We start from the raw sequence: 21,818 nt of genomic DNA, 5'->3' as shown, positions 1-21,818 counted from the left end.
CCTCTCCCGAAGCTCCCCCCCCAGCACCCCCCCACCCCCGCCACCACCATCTCTCCCATGGAGTGTCACGGCCACCACCTAGCCAGCCCTTGGCCACTGCCCTCGCCCAGCTTCCAGGCCCTTCTCGCAGCAGCTGTGAGGGTGGTCCTACTGGAACCAGAGTCAGATCGCGGCACTTCTCTGTTCAGAAGCCTCCGGGTCCCCCTGTCACGTTCCCAAGTAGAAGCCTGCGTCATCGAAACAGCCTCTGGGGCCCTGCCCGACCTGCCCTGTTCCCTCCCTCCCCTCCTCCTTCTGTCTCCAGCCACACAGGCCCCTCACTGTTCCTCCACTGCACCAGGCGCCGTGCCGCCCCAGAGCCTTTGCACAGGCTGTTCCCTCGCTAGAATGCTTCCCCATGGCGCCCTCTCTCAGCTCCCTCATGACTCGAGTCATTGGTCACTTGAAACGGCTTCCCTCTGGGTACCTCCTCAGCGCAAAAGAGAGAGAGAGTGTAACTGACCGTTCTTTGGGGGGCTGCTAGCGGGGTCCATTCTCTCTGGGGTTACATCGACTTGGGAAGAACTTGTTGTCGAGCTACCGATGCGTCGTCGATGTCAACGTCCACATACCAACCCAAGTAAAAGGTCCCCTTCCAACGTCAACGACACGGGGCCAGGGGCAGTGACGAGGTGAAGCGAGCATCCTTCCCGACACTTCCTCATACGTGTGAGCCAGTCCTGTGCCCTCACACACGTGAGCCGGTGCCCCGTCCTGCCCACCCCCCAGAGTCTGGCCTCACCCCCTCTCCGGCCCCAGAGGACCCCTCAGACGCGGCACCGTGTGCCCCCCGCCCCCCTGCCCGGGGTGGCAGAGAGACAAGTCTTCGGCCTCCTCGCTCTCGGCTTCCCGCACACGGGGGGGCCCCCCTCTGTGCCTCCGTGTTTCTTGGGGCATCGTCAGGATCCTGGGGTGCAGATGTGGACAGAGCCTCTTCCATCTCGACCCGCCCGGGGTTCTCAATCCCGCGGGGCAGACACACATTAGATAAAGTGTGCCTGCCAGCTCCAGAGGGGGAACGTCTTCTGAAGACAAGCTCAGGGTTCAAAGGACCCCCTCAAACGCCAGCCCCTCCTCACCTGGCTCCGCGTCCAGAGCCCCGGCGGCAGGGGTGCTCAGGGCGGGGAGGAGGGTGCGCCCTGGGGTCAGAGGGCACTGCCACGCTGGCGAACTACTCACTGACTTTGCAGCTAAGCACCAAGGGAAGAGGGGTCGGGGCGAGGGGGGACCAAGGAGGCGGCTCCGCTGGGACCTGACTTTCCATGTGGCCGGCTCCCGCCCTTCTGACCCGAGGCTGAGCTCTGGGGGGACAGCGACTTGCTGTGGATTCGCTCAGCCTGCCTTTTGGCCTGGGCACAAAACCTCGCACGTAAGCCCTTTCGGTATTGCGTCCCGTTTGCATTTGCAATCTCTCCGTCAGGGACGCGCGGATATATCAGTCCGTCGGTCCGTCGTCCCGTGTCTTGTTTTGTTTTTGTTTTCTCAGAAAGAAAGAAAAAAAAGCTTTACTAAGAGAAAATACACAGCAAATTCCAGAGTGCCCGGTCTTCAGGCCACTCCATTCTCCCCCCCCTTCCCCCCCCACCCTGGCAATAGGAACAGAGACCATTCTGTCCGCACACATCCCCTACCTCGGGGAGGAAGTGTAGCCGCTGACATCTGGCCTGAGAGCTCTAAGGAAAGGGGCAGGGCAGGAGATGCCATGGGCCCCGCCCTTGGGGAGGGCTCTGGCTTGCAGCAGAGTCGCGGCCAGTGAAGTCAGTTCAGTGGCTGCGGTGAGGTACCCTCCATGGGGCTTCACAGCCCAATTAAGAAAAGGGGCAGGAGGAAGGAGTGTCTGGGAAATCCTCCCCTCCTTCTTGGCCTGTTCTAGTACAATCTGACCGCCCCAGGATGCGGAAGTCCTGGTTGGGGGCAAAGAAATAGCAGCCCAAGCAATAAGGCAAGAATTCAACTAGGACTTTTATATTCGGTGACCAGCGGATGAGACAGGTGGCCAAGCCCCAGCCACCTTCACCCTTAGATTAATGATTTGTCCCTCAAGGGCAAGATGCCAAGAGGTAGACAAGCCATAAAGACCAAGGTTGCCCTGTTTAACGCCGGGTGCAGTGCTGATGGGTCCGTCAAGCTCTTTTCAATCCTCTTTGTCCTGACATTCCTGAAAGTATAGGAGACACTTGGTGTCCAAATGATTATGAAGACCCAACCCAAAAGGTCTCAGTCACACGCAGGCTTTTAAAAACCAAATCAAGGAATCTGAAAACCAGGCTGGAAATTGAAGGAACAAATACAGGCGTGGAGAGAAGCTATTAATTCCTGCGCCCAGAATCTCTCGAACCCAAATCAGTGACCGTGGATGTGAATTTCTTCACCACATCAATGGGGAGAACGTATGTGATTCTCTTAATGAGTCCATGTTAGCATTTGGGGGGATCCTGACGAACGTGAGCGTGTCTTTCTTTATCCAGCTCCAGTGGCTGTTAGATAATTACGAAACCGCGGAAGGCGTGAGTCTCCCCAGAAGCTCTCTCTACAACCATTACCTCCGGCACTGCCAGGAGCACAAGCTGGACCCTGTGAATGCTGCCTCTTTCGGGAAGCTGATCCGCTCGGTTTTCATGGGGCTGCGGACACGGCGGCTGGGCACCAGGTGGGTGCACGCACGGGGGTGCCTGGGGGTCCCACGCCTGCCCATCCCCTGCATCCCCTGTACAGATATTGAGCTTTGGGAGAACGTGGGCTCCCTCCTGCCCGTGTGTCCTGACCTGCGTGCCCCTGGGTGAACTTGGGTTTGTTCTGAATTGGCGGCACGGGACTGGCCGGCCCGAGGTGTTGGCAGTGGCCGTCTCTCTCCCGGTGACACGGGCTTTGCTCCAGCACTCTCTCGTTGTTTAACAATTTCCATAATAACAGGCTTTCATCCCTGGATGATCTAGTAGAGTTTCATTTATCATCTCTTGGTGCTTTCTGCCATGCCTGGACCCATCCCCCACGGCCTGCCCTTGGCCTGCAGCAGCCAGGGACCGTCATGCGCCATAAACTTTTCCCAGGCACGAATCCAACACTCCCCCCACTAGAAAACAAAAAGTGGGTGGCCCAGAGCACACAGAAGGCTGTTTCCTGCATGGCCGCTGTCTGTGGAGTCACACGTGGGGTCGGGGTCATGCGTACACCCTCCGAAGCTGGTGTCTGGCCAAGAGAAGGTTCTCGGCCATCCTCTGATCCATAACAGAACATCCTTACGCAACATCGCTGGACGGAGGAGGGTAGGAAGGGGGAGAAGGACAGCGAGCCCCTGGTCTCTGGGGACACAGCCTCCACTGTCTTTGGGTCCTCTCCAGAAGGCTCATGCCCGGCCTCCACCGTCAGAGCGTCCCGGATGCTTGGCCTCAGGCCAGGACCGGGGCTTTTCTCCCCACTGCTTTCCCTCCCCTGCCACCAGCTAAGCTCTTACCTCTTCTAGAAAGGACCCGCGCTCCTCCCGCTTGTCCCCATTGCCAGACACCTGTCTGTCCTTCGGTGCTTCTCTCTTACGGAGCCCCTCTGACCTGTTTTCTTAACCAAAATGTCTAAAGCCCTTGGGTCATCATGTCTCCCATAATAAGCTATGACAGTGTTTCCCACAAAGGTGCCATTTCCCAAATCATGTTGTTAGATGATGTGGGGCGGGATGGGGGTGGTGATGACGGTGGTGGTGGTGATAGGGATGACGGGGGGGTGACGGTGATAATGAAGGCGGTGTCAATGATCCTGATAACGATGGTGTTGATGGGGGTGACGGTGAGGATGGTCGGGAGGCCATGCCGGGTCACACAACGCCGGACTGCGTTTCCCATTGTGAGACTTCTCAGAGCTATTATGATGCTTAAGTGCAAGAAGGCAATCTCCAAGAGAGGGGCGAGTATAGAATTTCCTAAACCCCTCGGATTGTGGAATAGCCTGTGAACATTTCCCATATGGTCCAGGGGACACTGAACCCAAGAACCCGAAATAAAGGGCCAAGACCCGGCACCTGTCTTGTCGTTGAGGACGTCTGCAAAGAGAGCTGACGCTGAGATGCTTGGTTTCTAGGGGCAACTCCAAGTATCATTACTATGGGATCCGTCTAAAGCCGGACTCGCCCCTGAACCGGCTGCAGGAGGACACCCAGTACATGGCCATGCGCCAGCAGCCCCTGCACCAAAAGCCCAGGTGAGTGACCTGGCCCAAAGCCAGCCCGCGGGCCGACTTCCCTGCCCGAGGTGGGGGTCAGGTCTGAGCTTCGCTTGGGAGAACATACAGAGAAGTGTTTCTCAAACGCTAAATATACCGGTGGGGGGGGGGGGGGGCCTCTCCAAACTATGATGGAAAAAATAAATTCACATTAGCCTCTGGTTCCAGTGTCCTGGGAGAGCCAAGGCACAGGAGGCTGGAGTCGCAACCTCGTCCAGCTAACAGAGCCTTCAGCCTTTCTCCTTTTAAAAAAAAAAAAGATAGGCGTTATTTTTTAGAACCATTTTAGGTTCACAGCAAACTCGGGCAGAAAGTACGATGCTCCCTGTCCTCCCACACACGCCCCCCCCCCCCATCAACATGGCACCAGAGCTGTGCGTGGGCACCTCGTTACCACCTTAAGTCCATGCTCCACGCTCGGGTTCTCTCTTGGGGCTCCATTCAAATGGGTTAGGACGGGGGCGCCTGGGTGGCTCAGTCGGTTAAGCGTCCGACTGCGGCTCAGGTCACCATCTCACGGTCTGTGAATTCAAGCCCCGCGTCGGGCCCTGTGCGGACAGCTCGGAGCCTGGAGCCTGCTTCCGATTCTGTGTCTCCCTCTCTCTCTGACCCTCACCCGTTCATGCTCTGTCTCTCTCAAAAATAAAACATAAAGAAACAAACAAACAAACAAACAAATGGGTTTGGACACAAGTGTATCCAGCACCACAATGTCACACAGGGTAGTTGCACAGCCCTCGCAATCCCCTGTGCCCCACCTCCTCACCCCTCCCTCCCCTCAACCTCTGGCAGCCACCGAGGTTGCCATAGTTTGGCCTTTTCCAGAAGATCACGAGAGCTGAAGTCATAGATCTTTAATTTTCAACAACAGGGGAAAAAGAGAATGTTGAAAAGAACCCAAGAAGCCTGGAGAAAGAAGCTTATATACTTAAATGGCTGCCTCTTCCTGACATTTTGATCCAATGGCTGGAAAGGCCCGGTCATTTTCTGGAATGTTCTCTTCTCTACCCGTCACATAGCTGCTCGTCTTTTAAGGCAGGGGTCAGCACACTTTGCTGTCAAGGGCCGGAGAGCATCTCTCTGAGGCTTTGCAGGCCACACACTCTGCTGACTGTTCAGCTCTGCCATCGTAGAAGGAAAGCCACCGCATGATCCCTAGACAAGTGGGCACCATGGCCGTGTGCCCGTAAAACTTTATTCGCAGGCACCTCTTTCTGCCCACAGGTCCTGGGCTCTAATAAAATCACCTTGTTTACACCCCCCCCCCCCCAAAAAAAAACTTTATTCACAAAACAAGGAGCACAATTGGCTCTCCACAGCTGGGATTTGCAGAACCCTGGTTCAGGGCCCCACTCGAGTGTCACCTCCCTGGCAGCCTCGCAGTCACCTCTCCTTCCCTGCTTCCCTCTGCCCCTGGCTCCTCTCCGCAGAATCCAGACTGCTCCGGGCCAGGGACCATGCCCCACTCACCTCCGCGTGGCATCATCATACCTTGGCCAAGCCGTATGTGGCTAAACGCCGATTTTAGCCGCTCTAAGGCCATCCCAGTGACTCCAAACCATATGTTCAATCGTGGGAGCCGGAGGCCACGGAAGAGAATCTCTAGAACGCTCTCCGGGAGCCAACGGATGGAAGAGTGGACCCAGCAGTCCTTCCTGTACCTGTCTGGGCACAGTGTGGCCTCTGTAGCTTCTTCTTGTTGTTTGGTCCGGACCCTGCAGACACCTGTGACTCATGATGCCAGGCGGCGTGTTATCTGAGGACCAGCCCTGCACCTCGTGCCGTTGACACTTGGAACCACCACACACCCGGGAGGCATTTCTCTGTCCTCATGGGAAGCCCGGCCCAACTCTCCACAAGGAGAGGAGCCCCCCGCTGGAGCTGGACCACCACCCCACCCCCCACCCCCCCCACCCCCCCCACCCCCCACCCCCGCTCTTGCCGCCACACGCTGTCACCGCCCCCACAGCGTCCTGCTGGGCTCAAGGGACACGGGCCCCGGGGAGCGCACTTCGCTGCCGGGACGGGCTGATCATGCATTCTGGCTCGAGGCGAAATGAAAGTCCCGGAATTTCCTTTGAGACTATGTAATAGTCAGATACTTGTGACTCTGTAGAAAGAAATTCACTTATCTTCTAAGAGAGAAGTATTAGGGGGAAAACACACACACACACACACACACACACACACACACACACAACCTGAGGACTCATCAGCAGATGAATGGATAAGCAGATGTGCCCTCCAGACCCTGGAATGTCATTCAGCACTAAAAAAGAAGGACATCGTGACGCCTGCTACAACGTGGTTGGACCATGAGGACATTATGTTCAGTGAAATAAGCCAGACACAAAAGGACAGATACTGGAGGGTTCCACGCACAGGGGGTCCCTAGAGGAGTCCCATCCACAGAGACAGAGGGTAGATGGTGGGAGCCAAGGGGGGGGCCGGGGGGGTGGGGGGGAGTCAGTGCTTCATGGGGACAGAGTCTCGGTTTGGGGAGATGGCAAGTTCAGGAGACAGTGGGGGCGGCTGCACGACAGCTGAGTGTGCCTGAGGCTTTTAAATTTACACAGACACACACCCCAAACTGAATCCTGCTCAGCTCTCTGCTCCCCGGGCCCCCGCGGGCAGTACTGCTGGGGCCTCACGGTGGCACTGTGTCCCCCGTCCAGGTACCGGCCGGCCCAGAAGACAGACAGCCTTGGGGACAGTGGCTCGCACGGCAGCCTGCACAGCACACCGGAGCAGGCCATGGCCGCCCAGAGCCAGCACCACCAGCAGTTCATCAGTGAGCCCCTCCCCCCCCCCCTCCCGCCCAGGCACAGGGCCTTCTGGAAGAGTTCCGGCTTCCTTGAGTTGCTCACGGGGTTCACCTACAGGGGGCTTTAGGCTGCTTTCTTGTATAATACCTTGTAAATTACATAGAGGTGTTCTATGGTATCCCCAAGATTCCAGAATAATCAGCAGATGCCCCCCAAATTAACGTGCAAGGTGACCGTCGGGAAAATGAATACGTAACGTGAAATGCCCATCAGAAGGAAGGCCAGATTATTTTAAAACCTGTTGGCTCAGGACTTGGCCGCCCTCCTCAGTTCTCCCCCTTGCTGCCCCAGAGCCTTTAGAATGCTCGGGACTCCCTGAAACTGTCTCTCCCCTCCGGGGGCCCTGCCACCGGGCTGCCTGGCCCTCCCCTGGAAGACCCCCTTCCCCACTGGCGCCACCCCTGCCCCGGGGGAGCATCTAACTCGCAGACTACACTGTGCGACAGGCCCGGGGGGGGGGGGGGGGGGGGGTGGCTTGCTGAGGTCACTGACCATAGGCTCACACACTGAAGACAGCAGTGGCCTTCGACTATCTTTAGTGTATTTTTGGAGCCCAGGCAGGACCCTTCTGGGAAGTCACCAGGGACAGCCACGGCTGGCCCCCTCCCCGGATTCGCTGCCCTGGGTGCATGCTGGGGTGATGGGAGCGCTCGCTGAGTGCCGGGGCCCTGGGCTCGGCGGCCACCTGTGTCAGCGTATTTGCTGTCGCCGGGAGAGGACAGTCCTGTCCCATTCTGTCCCTGAGAAAACCAAAGCTTAAAAGTCGTGAGACCCGGGGCTGTGGAGCCGTCGCTGGCACGCCGGGCCAGCGTCCCCCGGCACCGGGGCCTCCTAGCGACTCCTGCGTGCGGACCTCCTGCAGCTCCGTGAACCCCCGCTTTCCTCCCCCAGATGTCTCCCACGTCTTCCCGGAGTTCCCCGCGCCTGACCTGAGCAGCGTCCTGCTGCAGGAGAGCATCACACTGCACGACGTCAAGGCCCTGCAGCTGGTCTACCGGCGGCACTGCGAGGTGACCGTCCCCCCCCCGCCCCCCCGCACCGGAGACGGCCTGGGCCGCGGGGGGGGCCCCTAGAATGTGGGCGGAGAGCAGGGCGTGCGTCCCCCAGGTGAGGCGCTCAGCCTCACACGTCGCCAGGACCGCTGAACTCTCACGTCACCAGGTGTCTCTGGGCGACCCGGAGGAGACAGGAGTGCCCCCCCCCCCGCCTCCTTTGGCTGAGAAGTAGATAGGATTTCCACTCTCTCTTTTTTTTCTTTTTAATATTCATTATGAGAGAGAGAGCAAAAAAACCCCAAAAGATCGAGCAAGGGACGGGCAGAGGGAGAGAGAATCCCAAGCAGGCTCCACGCTGTCAGCGCAGAGCCCGATGCAGAGCTCGATCCCCTGAACCGTGAGGTCACGACCTGAGCTGAAATGAAGAGTCGGACAGCGAAGCGACTGAGCCGCCCAGGGGCCCCAGAATCTCCAGTCCCCGAACCGTGGCCCATCCGCTCATTCTGTCCCTTCTTGGGGTCTCTCTCTGCGTTTCAAGGGACCCCACTGCGGCTCCTGTCACGCCTGCCCGCCCCGACAACAGTGCCAGGCGCGCTTTCCGATGCACAGCTGTGTCTGACCGGCCGTGTTCATTCGCAGGCAACCTTGGATGTCGTGGTGCACCTGCAGTTTCAGTACATGGAGAAGCTGTGGCTTTCCTTCTGGAACTCCAAAGCGCCCTCGGGTGACGGCCCCGCCCCTCTCCCTGCCAGGTAACTCACCGCCCCTGCCCCTGCCCCTGCCCCTGCCCCTGCCCCCGCCGAGACTGGCCGCTCATTTCCCAGGACCCCAGGCTTATCCCCCAGGCGGCGGCGCCCCCCCCCCCCCCCCCGCACTGTGACCCAGAGACCAACGTGTCGCCTTTCCGGGAACTGGTGCTCAGAGCCCCCTTCTGGGTGTGTATGCTTTTCACACCCTGACCGTGGCCTGTGGCTGGTGTTGCCCCTCCGTCAGTTCAGCAGGAGGGACCGTAGGGGACCCCAAGAGTCCCAAATAGAGGACGTGTCATCGCCTGGCCACAGGCAGGGGAGGGGCGGCGCGGGCCCGCCCAGGACTTGGACGCGGGACTCGGTGCGGTCCTGTGGCCCTCCTGCCACCCCACAGGCCGCGGCTCACCCCGTCTCCCCCTTCCCCACAGCGACGGAGAGCCCGAAGGTGCCGTCCTCCCGAAGGACAAGCTGGTGTCTCTGTGCAAGTGTGAGCCCATCCTCAAGTGGATGAGGAACTGCGACCACATCCTGTATCAGGCCCTGGTGGAGATCCTCATCCCCGACGTGCTGCGGCCGGTGCCCAGTAAGCTGCTCGCAGGCGGCCGCTCTCCCCCGTTGGCCCCCTGTGCTTTCCCTGTCCCCCAGAACGAGGCCCAGGGGAGGGCCAGCTCGTGGCTCTGTGAGGCCCGCCACCCTCGGGCCACCGGGGCTTTGGAGGGTGTGTGTGAGGCTGAGGTGTGCTCAGTGCTGTTGGGGGGGGGGGGGGGGGGGGCGCCCAGGTGACACTCCAGCTGGGAGGAGATCCCCAGAGGGTGGGGCTGAGGTCACAGGACAGACCTACCCCAGTCTGCAGGTTTGCTAAAACCCCACTGGGGCTGGCGACCTTCCCCGGGGGCCCCTGCCCGGCTGCCTCCAGGATGCAGGTCGGGGGTCCCGGCCCCTACAGACTCTCCCTCTGGGCCTCCTGAGGGCAGAAGGAGGAGGAAGCTGGGCCCTGAGGCCTCGCTCTTAATGAGCGACTGCAGGGGGCGCCAGGGGTTACTCCGGGGCGGGCGGGACCTATCGATGTCTGTGCCTCTTGCCTCTGGGCCCAGCGGAAGCTTTGCTCTTTCTCTGTGGGCCGGTCTGCTTCTTTCGTGCCAGAAAATGGGAAACGGCAAAGCCATCACGTTTCTCCTCTGGGCTCAGCCTGCCCACAAACTGCTCTTTGTAGCGTGCAGTTAAAGTCTCCGTATGAAGCTTTGGGTTGGGGTATATTTCCTTTTACGTTTTTGTAGGGTTTTTAACAGCCTTAGTGGTTTTGTATTGCCAGCCATCTCTCAATGCACTTGGAAGCCAGTAGAATATACGTACGTGGGTGTGTCTGAGGGCTTCCCCTCAGCACTGTGTGGATCGTTCCGTCATCGGGGCTGTCCTGGGCACTATGGGGCACCACTCGGTGCCCGGAGCTCCCCCAGGTGCACCGACCACAGAGGTCTGCACACATCCCCCGGTGTCCCCTGGGGGCAGAGTCGCCCTCAGTGAGAGCCACTGGCGCAGACAGGCAGGTGAACAGAGCTGAAGGCCCTGGGCGGCCCTCATCCTTACCCAGCGCCCCCCTGCACTGCGCGCCCCGCCCTCTCCCCCGGCCCTGAGCCCGCCGCCTCTTTTCCTGCACTGCTTGCTCTTCCGGGTTCTGTGTGTGTGTGTGTGTGTGTGTGTGTGTGTGTGTGTGTCTTGCACTGATGCTGATCCCGATGGGCAAGACTGCCTTTCTCACGGTGTCTCGGCTTCATCTCCCAGGCACCTTGACGCAGGCCATCCGTAATTTTGCCAAGAGCTTGGAAGGCTGGTTGACGAATGCCATGAGAGACTTCCCACAGCAGGCCATCCAGACCAAGGTAGCCGCTCCGCTGTGAAGGGAGCAGCTGGGAGGGGCCCCTGTCCTCTGCCCCGGGGAAAGCAGGGGGCTCCTGTGCCTCCTGCGGACCCCTAGTCCTCCCAGGAAGCCCCGAGGCTGCTGGCGAGGAGGGCCGGCACTAGCAGGGAGGGGCACGACAGAAGGTGTCATTTGCTCCGAGGCACTTGAGGCACTTGGGTCGATTCAGAACAGGTAGAATGATTCCATGTCCGTCATAGGGGGGAGGGTTTAATCTCCCTGCTGCCAGCCTTACTGCAACGGTCTTGGCCGCAAATCAGAACCTGAAATGAGCCCACTTGGCCTCCGTGCACAGAGGACAGTGATTGCCGGATGCTCTCACAAGCGTCTCTTAGAGACCTGCAAACCGGTGAGGCCAGGTTCCCAGCATCTGGCCTCCCTGACCACCTTCTGGAACTCTCTGTTAGACCAGTGACTCTCAGACTTAGGGCGCCTACGAGTAGCCAAGGTAGCCAGGGTTACAGTCACAGATTCCCAGGCCCCACCCCCACAAAGCCTGATCCCGTGGCACCCAGGAATCTGTATTTCCCCTGGCCACTCCTGAGAGCCAGGGGATTCTGGGGGGATAAGCATACCGGCCTGAATGCTACCTCCCCGATACTGTGGCATCTGCTGTAGATGCCAAGGTGCCTTGGGGAGGTTTGTGTCCTTCATTTATTCTTACTCTTCAGGTCCTTGAGACTGTCTGAAGCTGGGGGGGGGGGGGCGCTCTTCCCTGCTCCCTCCCCCTGCACTGTCCCTGAGCCCAGCACCCGCCCAGGAGAAGAGAGAACAGCGGCTCGGGCTCACTGTCTGCGGGTCTCCCTCGTCACAGGTGGGCGTGGTCAGTGCCTTCGCACAGACTCTGCGCAGATACACGTCTCTCAACCACCTCGCTCAGGCAGCCCGGGCCGTGCTCCAGAACACTTCCCAGATCAACCAGATGCTCAGTGACCTCAACCGCGTGGACTTTGCCAACGTGCAGGTGACTCTCCCGTGCGATCCCCCCCCCCCGCCCCCCGTGGCCTGCGGTGGGGCACGAAGACCGGGCCGCAGATCGGCGACGCCGGGCGTGACCCCCCCACCCCCCACCCGCCGGCCTAGCCTTCCAGCCTCGAGAAAGATGCACAAAACCACGAGATTCAACCCACAGCAAAACCCGGCATGCGTGAGAACAGGTTCAGGGTGGAGGCCCCCCCCTGCGGCCCACCCAAGTCCCCCCCCCAGCCATGATCCTGCAGGCCCCCCAGCGTCCGGGCGCCTGGACCCACACCTCCGTTCCCACTCTTTAAGAATCTACCTTCCCATTGCCATTTTCGTGGCTGTCTCCTCCGGGTTCAGGCTGTGCGCATGTGGCTCCTGCCGCGAGGACGCTCACGCCGAGTTCGTCCACTAAATACACAAGACACACATTTGGGAAAGTGACCACTTAAAAGGAAAACGCCACAGAGACCCGGTGTGTCCTCTGAGCCTCGGACCCGCGAAGCGCGGATTTAAGCGCTCAGAAGCCCGGGGGGCTCCTTCTCTGGGTGTTGTCTGTCCATCCGCATCCGCCCCTGGGCTCGGCGGCAGCAGGGAAAGGCCCGGAGCTGGCCGTGGGGTGCGCTGTCCTGACCCGCCGCCCGTGCCCCGCAGGAGCAGGCCTCGTGGGTGTGCCAGTGCGAGGAGAGCGTGGTGCAGCGGCTGGAGCAGGACTTCAAGCTGACCCTGCAGCAGCAGAGCTCCCTGGACCAGTGGGCCACCTGGCTGGACAACGTGGTCACCCAGGTCCTGAAGCAGCACGCCGGCAGCCCCAGCTTCCCCAAGGCCGCCCGGCAGTTCCTTCTGAAGTGGTCCTTTTACAGGTGAGTCCGGCTTGACTTCCGCCAGAACTCGGGCCGGCGGGGCTGGGGGCCCCAGGGCCGGAGCTGCCTGCTCGCCGGGGACCCGGGGACCCGGGGACCCGGGAACCCGGGAACCCGGGGACGGCGTGTTGATAGCTTCCTCGATAGGAAGCTTCCGAGGGGAGCGAGAGGCCTGTGACCTTCCTTTCGGGACCCGTGCCCCTCCCCCTCCGCCCCGCCCCCGTGGTTGACCGGAGGCCTTGGGGAGAAGGGGGCGGGCGCCACGTCTGCAGCTCGTGGGTGGGGGGAAGGGAGCCTGGGGGCGGGGGGGGGGGGGGGGGGGTCCCCGCCAGGGACCCAGAACGGGAGCTCGCCCGGTCACCTGCGGGGGGCTCGGGCACTCGGGGTCTGTCTGGGCGGCTGGCAGGCCCCTCGCGGGTCCACGGGGCCCCCGGGAGGCCTGGCCGCGACTCCCTGCTCCCCGGAAGGTTCCCAGCCCCCGTCCGCCCATCCCCCAGCTCCATGGTGATCCGCGACCTGACGCTGCGCAGCGCTGCCAGCTTTGGCTCCTTCCACCTGATCCGCCTGCTCTACGACGAGTACATGTTCTACCTGGTGGAGCACCGCGTGGCGGAGGCGACTGGAGAGACGCCGATCGCCGTGATGGGAGAGGTGAGGGCCCCCTCCCCCCGGCTCGGGGACCGCGGGGCGGCAGGGGCAGGTGTGGGCGCGGCGGCGGCGGACGCCCCAACAGAACACGCCTGCAGGAGGCCCACAGGTGGGAAAGAGCTCCCGGGCTGGACCCGACAGACCCGGGTTCAGACCTGGCTCCGGAGTCCCCGCCTCCGAATCGAGACCTTGAACATCCACCCCACCCCACCCCATGGCGTTTACTGTGAACTAGCTTACAATTTACCATTCTAGCCATTTTTTTAAGTTTATTTATTTTGAGAGAGAGAGCACGTGCGAACAGGGGAGGGGCAGAGAGAGAGGGGCAGAGAGAGAATCTCAAGCAGGCTTTGCCCCATGAGCGCAAAGCGCGACGTGGGGCTTGAACCCACGAACCGTGAGATCATGACGTGAGCCGTGCAGGTGCCCCTGCCATCCCAGACAATTTTACGCGAACGCTTCAGTGGCACTTAGTACATTAAGAGTTGTGCAAACAGCACTCCTATGTGATTCCAGAAAGCTCCATCACCCCAAAGGCAAACCCCGTCCTTGGCAGCAGCCTCTCTCCCCCCGTCCCTCTCCCCAGACGCTGGCAGCCACCGCCCCGCTTTCTGCCGGGATTTGCCCGTCGTGGACACTTCACTCGCACAGACTCACACGTGATGTGGCCTTTTGTGTGGGGCATCTGTCACTCGACATAATCTTTCCGTGTCGTAGCGGGTGTCCTTGCCTCACTGCTTCTGTGGCCAAACAGCATCCACCGCGTGGCTGTTCAACACTGTGCGTCACCTGTCCCCGCACCGACGAACACACGGCTCGTTCACACTTTTGGGCTGCTGTGAACGCTGGGGGCACCTTCTGGTTGGAATCCCTGTTTTTGCCTCATTCGGCCACACTCCTGGGAGTGGAATGGTGTGTCACAGGGGTTGTTCTGAGGAACAAATGAGGTGACGCTTACAGAGCTCTTAACACATGGTAAGCCTGTTACCACTCAGAGGCCACAGTCCCTGTCCCCTTGTGGCCTGAACAGTCAGCACCCCCTCAGCTCTCCAGCGGCTGCCAGGCAAGGCCCAGAAGGTGCCAGAGGGGACACACCCAGCCTCAGTGCCACCTCTCGCGTGGGGACCGCTACCATTTCTAAGCGAAGGCCTGTTTGAACTGTGGCTAGGGGACGGTGGCTGACATTCACCGGGACCAGGCCCCTCTGCGAGGCCCCTGACCCCCGGGCTTCTCTCTTTCAGTTCAATGATCTCGCCTCCCTGTCGCTGACACTGCTCGATAAAGGTGGGTGTGTCCCTGGCTTTTCTGTGTGGCTCTCCCGGGGGTTCCTCCTCCCACTCCTGTGCTAGTGGAAATCGAGGCAGCTCCCGGGGTGGGCTGGGGACCTTTAGGAGCTGCCTCCAGACAGGCCAGGATGGGCCAAGGCTCCAAGGAGCAGCCCTGCACCTCCCCCTCGGGTGGGCGCCTCGGGGCGATGTCTAATTCCGCTCCCCAAGCACCTCCACCCCGGGCCCAGGAGCAGGGCCACAGCCCCGGGCCTCCGGCATCCTCTTCTCCCCACCCCAACCCATTCCCTGCCCCACGGGGGGTGGGGGGGGCACCAGTGCCAAGGGGGACGCTGCCAGAAATGTGACCGGGCAATTGGACCCTGGTCAAGGGAGGTCTCCGGTCACAAGGCCTCCTGGGGCACTGCGGCCGGGGGGCGGGGGGGGGGCGGGGACCCTGGCCTGGCCATGCCTGTGCACCTCTCAGAACGTGCTTCTCTCTCCCTCCCTGCCGCACCCCCTGCCCGCACCCCTCATCCCCAACGCTAACCCTGCAGATGACCTCGGCGAGGACCGCAGCGGCGAGGCTGACCCGGACGCCCACGGCCTGGGTGAGCCGCTGGTGAAGCGGGAACGTGGTGACCCAAACCACTCCCTGCAGGGCATCTAGCTGGACGGTGCCTTCCCCGGGCTCCGGACCGGGCCCCTCGAGCTCCGCCGCAGCAGTGCCTCTTAGGTGACGTGACCTGACTCGCGAGGCACTGGCGCACCCTCACGGGACACGCTGTTCCTCAAGAAAACCATTGGTAAACACTGCAGAAGGTCACATCGGGCTCCCGAGCGCCCAAGCTGCTCTCCTGGTGCCTCCTGGGTCATCTTCTTCCGAACGTTCTCGCTCTCTCCTCTGCTGGGCTGTGAACTTTGGTCTGAGTCTACGCACCCCCACCTGAGGGCCGGACGGGTCGGCGCCTCCACACTGGGCTCCTTTGCTGTTCCGCTGGTTCCAGTTTCCACCCTTGTGTCTTAAAAGTCAGATCCCGGGAGGGACGGGATGTGCCGCAGCTGTCGGGCAGTGCTGGGCTGACCGGTGCCCACGGGGCCCCCTGGCCTGGTGCCCTGTGGTGGGAAGGGACCATCTCAGCGCCGTGCCCGAGGCCTCCTGCCCTGCCCGCTGTGCCGAGGTGCAGAGGCCGGCCCGCCGGAGCCCCGCGCGCAGACGCCAAAGGTCTCCGGAAGCCGCTGCCGATTGCCGAGTCCCTGGACCACGCACAGCCCACAGCCCCACGTGCCTCAAAGAACATGTCACGGAAGTGGCCTGCTCGTGCCGAGACACAGTGGTGTCTTTAAGAATCAAAACCATAAGTTTTATCAGCAACTAGAAGCATTTGGGTTCTGTCCGAGTTCACGGCCAACATCAGGCCAAACTGCTGGGTCTGGAATGAGTTTTTCCGAGGGGGCTGGGTGGTCCGTGTTTCAGTGGCACTTTGAGAGGGCAGCCATCGGGCCAAGTCTGCCTGGCTCCCACTCCACAGAATCTTCTGGAACGCCTGCCTTTGAACTAGCAATCCTGGAGCACTTTGACCCCGGGCAAGTCCCATCTTGAACTGCTCCAGGTTGAAACCCTTCTTTGAGTTAAATGAATCCCGAGGACTTGCACAGCCTTGAACTTTGAACACTCCGGATCTGCATCCGTCATAACAAGTTGCACTCGGTTCCGTGCGAGAGTTCTGCCCCCAAACCAGCTGCAAAGAAGAAAGACAAACCTCTGGTCTAAGAAGCGACATCTTACGAAATGCAATAGTTTCTCCTTTTGGAAATATGTTTATATCAATAGTTTTGTGCTCAACGCGTTACTAGAACGTTTCTTATGAACATGTGTATTGCAGTATATTCAGTCCCCGATGTTTTTTCTCATTCACACAGAAAATGCTGATGTAAACTCACGTGGCCTTTAAAAACCTTCCTTCCTCAGCCCACTCCAGGGGTGCGGAGGGGTGCGGAGGGAAGGACAAGAAAGACAGGCGCTCACTCGAGAAGTCAGAAGTCCGTGATAATCACAATGTTTGCCTGCTTTTACAGCTGGAACCAGACAGAAAGAATGTCTTTAAAATATATATCTCCTCTCCTGGGAGACATTTCAGCTCACAGCTGACGGACTGGGATGGCCTGCCTTTTCTTCCACATGCGCTAAGCAGTACAAACGGGGTTTCTGCCTCACGCTCCTGCCTTTGCAGGTTCCACGAGGGACAGTAGAAGCGACGGTAAAGACACGAGCCTTCCAAGCCCGTTCTTGTTTCGTGCTGCAGTGAACACACTGAGTGTACCCACTCCAGGGACCACGATCCACCCCCAGCCCCTCCCACACACACACACACACACACACACACACACACACACACACAGTGGTCCTGAAGGATGCGGCCCTCCCTCCAAGCCAGTCCCCTGCCGTAGACTGCCAGCCCGGCCAGGCTCATCCCAGGCGAGGCTCAGAGGAGAAGCAGTGGCCTCTGGCACCTTCTTCTTGGCTCTCTGGGGAGTGTTCCGGAAGGAGCAGGTTCCCTGAGCTTCATTTAGCAGGGCCAGCCCTGGGCCAAAGATAGCAAGAAAAGAATTCTCAGCCCAGGATGATGCAGACGATTTGTAGGCAGACGAGACCCATTCAGATCCTGCTCCAGCCACTGACGAACCCGCCAGTTGTCCTCAGGGCTTGTCGGGTAGAGTGGTGGGGGCCGAACTTGGGGATCCCTAAGAATCACTGCAGGAGCTTACTCTAAAGTGGCCAATTCTTGGGCCCCAGCCACAGAGGAGCTGCCTGGGGGTGGGGGGGTTGCTGGGGGGGGGGGGCCGGAAAGCAGCACGGTTTGGACCGCCCCTCTCGGGGGGCTCTGACGCAGGGGGTGGTAGGACTTGGAACAGTCCTTGCAGAGGAGACCAACAGGCTCCGAAGCCGGGATGGGAAGATGTTCCAGAAACACGGACTTGGCTCCTGGTCAGCCCCTAAAGTTGCCCCTCCGTGCCACGCCAGTGCCCCACGTGGCCCGGAGATGCTCGGCCCTGGCCCCAGCCCAGGCCCCTCTGTCCCTCTGCCCTGAAGCCCCTGGGTGACACTAAAATCGTCTACTACGTCCCGGGGCTGGGACCTCCACGGCCTGCAGGTGGCTTCGTGCTCTGCTGTCACCATCTGGAAATTCTCAATGATTTTTTGAACAAAGGGCCCACGCTTTCATTTTGCACCGGGCCCTGATGCAAATTTTGTGGCCAGCCTCGGGAAACTCCCAGGACGCAACCACACAGCCTCTGCTTCAGCTGGGCAGCCGGGGCCCGTCCCTGTAGCGACTCCCTGCCAGGCTCTCAGAACCCAGCAGAGCCCAGACTCACCCCATCTCGTGGTTCACGGTCTCGGGCCCTCTCCAGCCTGAGACCCCCGAGCAGTGCCAGCCCCTGCACCAAGCAGGAGCCATCCCCAGCCTCCACCGCCCTGCCTCCCCGTCTAGACCCAGGCCCAGTGCCGGGGTGGCAGGGTCCCTGGAGGAGGAGAGCCAGGCCCGGCTCTTGGGCCTGAGTGGCTGGTGGCCGAGTGAGCGCAGATAATGCCCCCATGACAGCTGCCTCGGGAGCCCAAGCGGAGACGAGCAGGGGAGACCGCTGAAGGTCCACAGGCTGTCAAGTCCCTGTGAAGGCCCACCGGGTAGGAAGCCAGGCACGGGGGGTGAACAACAAGGGGAACCTCATCTTACCGAGAGCCTCTGGGGGTTCTGAGTAATCACGCTAGATGCTTCTGTCCGAGCTCCACTTTTTGACAGTAGGTGTTACCCACATTGTACACACCCGGGGAAATTTGAAGCTGCTGGCTGGAATGCAGACGTGATGGCTGGCGCATCCACAGACATTTGAGACCTCGAGGTGGACATCATGTAATAAGGATGGCCAAGTAATGAGACAAAGGATCCTGGATCCCTGATGATCATGGAGCTGCATTATAATCCTGATGACCCCCAATCAGCGTTCGATAAGCCGGGGCGGGGGGGGGGGGATGCAGGGCAACCCACAGATGTTCGTGCCTCTGGGAATTCTCTAGAAGCAAGAACTCCAAAACAAGACGTGAGGTACACCCCACACAGACATACACATGCCCCCCAGCTGTGGGCATGCTGAGAAGGGAGAGATCCCCAGCCGACGGTGTCACCCTCCCCCACTCGTCCTCCCACAGCTCTGGCTGGTGCCCACCCGCTCCTGGGTCCTCCAGAACCTTCCACACTGTGCCCTTGCACGCGCTGCGGACTTGCTCCCCAGCGCCGCCGCCCCCCCCCCACCCCACCGCTCAGAGGTTTGCGGGTGCTTCTCCCTCCACACAGCAAAGCAGGAGCTCAGCATCTGACCTTGCGGACCTCCTCCTCGTGTCCGTACAGCACTGCCCCACTGTCCATCCCACTGTCCAGACCAGAAACCCAGGGCCACCTCCCACTCCCCAAAATGCCCACAACGCAGCCACTCTCTCCTTCCTCCTTGCCACTCCCCAACTCCTCCTGGCCGGGAGAGGCAGCACGACAGGGAAAATAGGACTAGACGGTGCACGTGTGAGCGCCAACTCCACGCTGGCTGTCCCTGGCTGTGCCCTCATCTCAATGACAACTGACCCTTGGACAACGTGGGGGTTAGGGGCGCCAACCCTCCTTGCAGCCAGAAGTCCACGCAGAACTTCTGTCCCCTCGAAATCTTAATAGCCTACTGTTGACCGGAGGCCTTACCAATAAACAGTCAACACGCGTTTTGTGTGTTGTATCATATACTGTATTCGTAAAGCAAGCTGGAGAGAAGAAAATGTAGTTACGGTGATCATGAGGAAGAGACAATCCGTCTACAGAACTGTCCTGCATTGACTGCTGTAAAGCTGCATCTAAGTGGACCCACGCAGCCCAAACCCACGTCGTTCAAGGGCCAACTGTACTTACGTTAGTTGCCCTCCCCCCCCACCTCACGGCGTTTAAATAAGTGGACACTGAGAAAGAAAGTGCCGGAGTAAACATTCAACAATGGTTTCTCAGCCTTGGCACCGTGCACACTTGGGACCAGCTCGTTCTCACTGGTGGGGCGTCCTGGGCTCTGCGGCCTGTGGCACAGCACCCCTGGCCTCTCCCGCTCCGTGCCAGGGCCCCCTTCCCTCCCCGAGTTGTGACAACCACGGACGTCTCCAGACATCGCCCGGTGTCCCCTGGGGGTAGGATCGACCCCCCCCCCCCAGCTGAGGGCCACTGGGTGACAGCATGATCTTTATGGCCCGTTCTTGCATCTTTTGAACGTTTACGGCCACGTCACTGATCACTTGTCTTGCTCGCCCTGTGCCTCACACACACCCTTACCCACTCGATGCTCTGATTTCTCGCACCTGGAGCTCAGCCCACGGCCTCGTTTGGGGCCCTGAGCTTCACCGCACCTCCCATCTAACCTCCGTGCCTTCACACACACGCATCTGCCGCGGACGTATTTGACACCTCCTCCAGGAAGTCTTCCTGGAAGCTCTCCCGCTAGATTAGGATCCTGTATACCCCACATTTCCCATGAACACTGGGGACTAGCTCTTGTCTGCCTCGTTCAATACTGCATTTTCCAAATCTAGCATAGGCTCTACACATGCTCAGCAAACATTTAGCGAGTGAGTGAGTGAAGAAGGCTTCTGGGAGAAGGTGCTATTCATGGTAACCATGGGAAGGGAGGGGGAAGGAGGAGAGAAAACACGTGGAGGAACACTGAGGAGTGACCAAAGAAAATGCAGTCACACCTTGTGCTCTGCGAGTGTTCCGCAAGGCGAGCAAACGTTTCTAACACAGTTTAACTTCATAAACGAGCGATGTCTTGCAATAACGACTAGTACGTGATGCCGAACGTCACGTGATCACAACTGAGCCAATGATTTCTCTCTCTCTCTCTATCTCTGTGGGATTGTGGGTGATCGTCTCCCACACTCGGATGCTCGGTGTGAGGCCGTGGCGTTGAGCGGAAATCAGTGGTTTTTCAGAACGTTGGAAGGTGCCCACAAGTGGCACTCGTGTGTTTTTGGTCCCTTCAAAGCACCCGTGGACAGTCCTTTGCTCTTCCAGACAAGAGTGAGCTTAGGGATGCTTTGCTTCCTTCTAGGCCAGGCTGCCTGCAGATAGAGACCCTTTCCTCTGCTGCCTTAGTGCCAGCTACATTCAACACAGTCTATGACAAGAGTTTGTTATTACTGTACTGGAGTCCACATCCATTAGTGGCAGTGAAAGTCGTCTTAGACAACAACCCTCCTGTCCCGTGACCCCCTCACACCAGCCTCAAAGGTTTTCCAAGGTGCGTGCAGGCTAATTTACGTTTCTTTATTTTTTATTTTCTTTATTATTTTGTGTTATATTGCAGAACTGTAATCCTTTTTATATGAAGATTTGGGGCCTATGGAATGAATCATCCGAGTTTCCATGATTTCTTATGGGGAAATTTGCTTTGGTATACAAGCACTTTGGATTAAAGCACGTTCCTGGAACAAATTAATGCTCGCAAGCCAAGGTTGTACTGTAAATCCATTCAAGAGGCCACCACCAGAATTATTTTATATAATCAGAGATGAGCTTTAGAAAGATTTATTCTGGTACGGTGGATTGTACGTAAACGGGAAGCAAGGACGCCAGTTAGGTGCCTGTTCGGATGGTACAAGCAAGGGGTGGGGATAGAATTGCAGTGTGGCAGTGGAGAGAGCGCCAGGGAGGGGAGTGGGCAGAAGCGAGAGGTCCTCACAGCAGACCAAGTGAGTTATGAAATCGAGCGGGAGGGTTATGACCAGGTTTGGTTTTTTCATACTGGAGCGGGATAAAAGCAGAAACCATGTGACGTGTTGATGCAATCAAGACACACACTTGGTAAAAACCTTGTTTCAGTATAATGTGTGTACATACAGAGACGGTATCAGGCTGCCAGATAATGCCGTGTAAAGTGTACAATGTATCGGACAAAGGAAATGTATCGCATATGCGTATGTATCAAAGGCCGCCAGTACTAACCAGTGATTCTCAACCTATTTTGAGGTCACGGGTCCCTCCTAAAACCCTCTGTGATAGACGTCTGTGGGGTTTTGCCAGCCAGCATCCATTCCACATCCCTTGGCAATAACACCCGATTCCCTTTGGAGGAACAACCTCTCTGCCATGGATTTAAATGCCACCTCTGTGTGCGCGCTGGAGAGAAAGGGCTTGGCGTACGTGGGGAGCAGTGAGGAGGCCAGAATGGCTTGGCGCAGGGTGAGGGGGCGGGAGGGAGACCAGGAGGAAAACCTGGAGGGCTTCCTAGACCCTAGCCGGGACTTAGGGGTTCATTCCA

At 59.2% G+C, this 21,818-nt stretch overlaps 1 protein-coding gene across 5 annotated transcripts in view; it reads left to right on the top strand.

Annotated features, from left to right (window-relative positions):
- The window catches only part of RFX2 (regulatory factor X2), a 90,376-nt gene extending 73,757 nt beyond the window's left edge, over positions 1–16,619 (top strand). For all 5 annotated transcript variants that reach the window (XM_049639724.1, XM_049639723.1, XM_049639722.1 and 2 more), the window contains 12 exons: positions 2,508–2,689; positions 4,111–4,230; positions 6,927–7,042; positions 7,968–8,086; positions 8,711–8,823; positions 9,249–9,403; positions 10,603–10,700; positions 11,553–11,702; positions 12,353–12,561; positions 13,059–13,212; positions 14,451–14,493; positions 15,032–16,619. In XM_049639724.1, the coding sequence (XP_049495681.1) occupies positions 2,508–2,689; positions 4,111–4,230; positions 6,927–7,042; positions 7,968–8,086; positions 8,711–8,823; positions 9,249–9,403; positions 10,603–10,700; positions 11,553–11,702; positions 12,353–12,561; positions 13,059–13,212; positions 14,451–14,493; positions 15,032–15,144 (1,572 nt within the window). In that variant the 3' untranslated portion in view covers positions 15,145–16,619. The remainder of the gene's footprint in view (positions 1–2,507; positions 2,690–4,110; positions 4,231–6,926; positions 7,043–7,967; positions 8,087–8,710; positions 8,824–9,248; positions 9,404–10,602; positions 10,701–11,552; positions 11,703–12,352; positions 12,562–13,058; positions 13,213–14,450; positions 14,494–15,031) is intronic.
- Positions 16,620–21,818: the final 5,199 nt, after the last annotated feature.

This window comes from Panthera uncia, chromosome A2 (genome assembly GCF_023721935.1).
Source record: "Panthera uncia isolate 11264 chromosome A2, Puncia_PCG_1.0, whole genome shotgun sequence".
NCBI lineage: Eukaryota > Metazoa > Chordata > Mammalia > Carnivora > Felidae > Panthera > Panthera uncia.
Note: the sequence above shows the minus strand (reverse complement) of the source record. Positions and strands in the feature narration are given on the sequence as shown.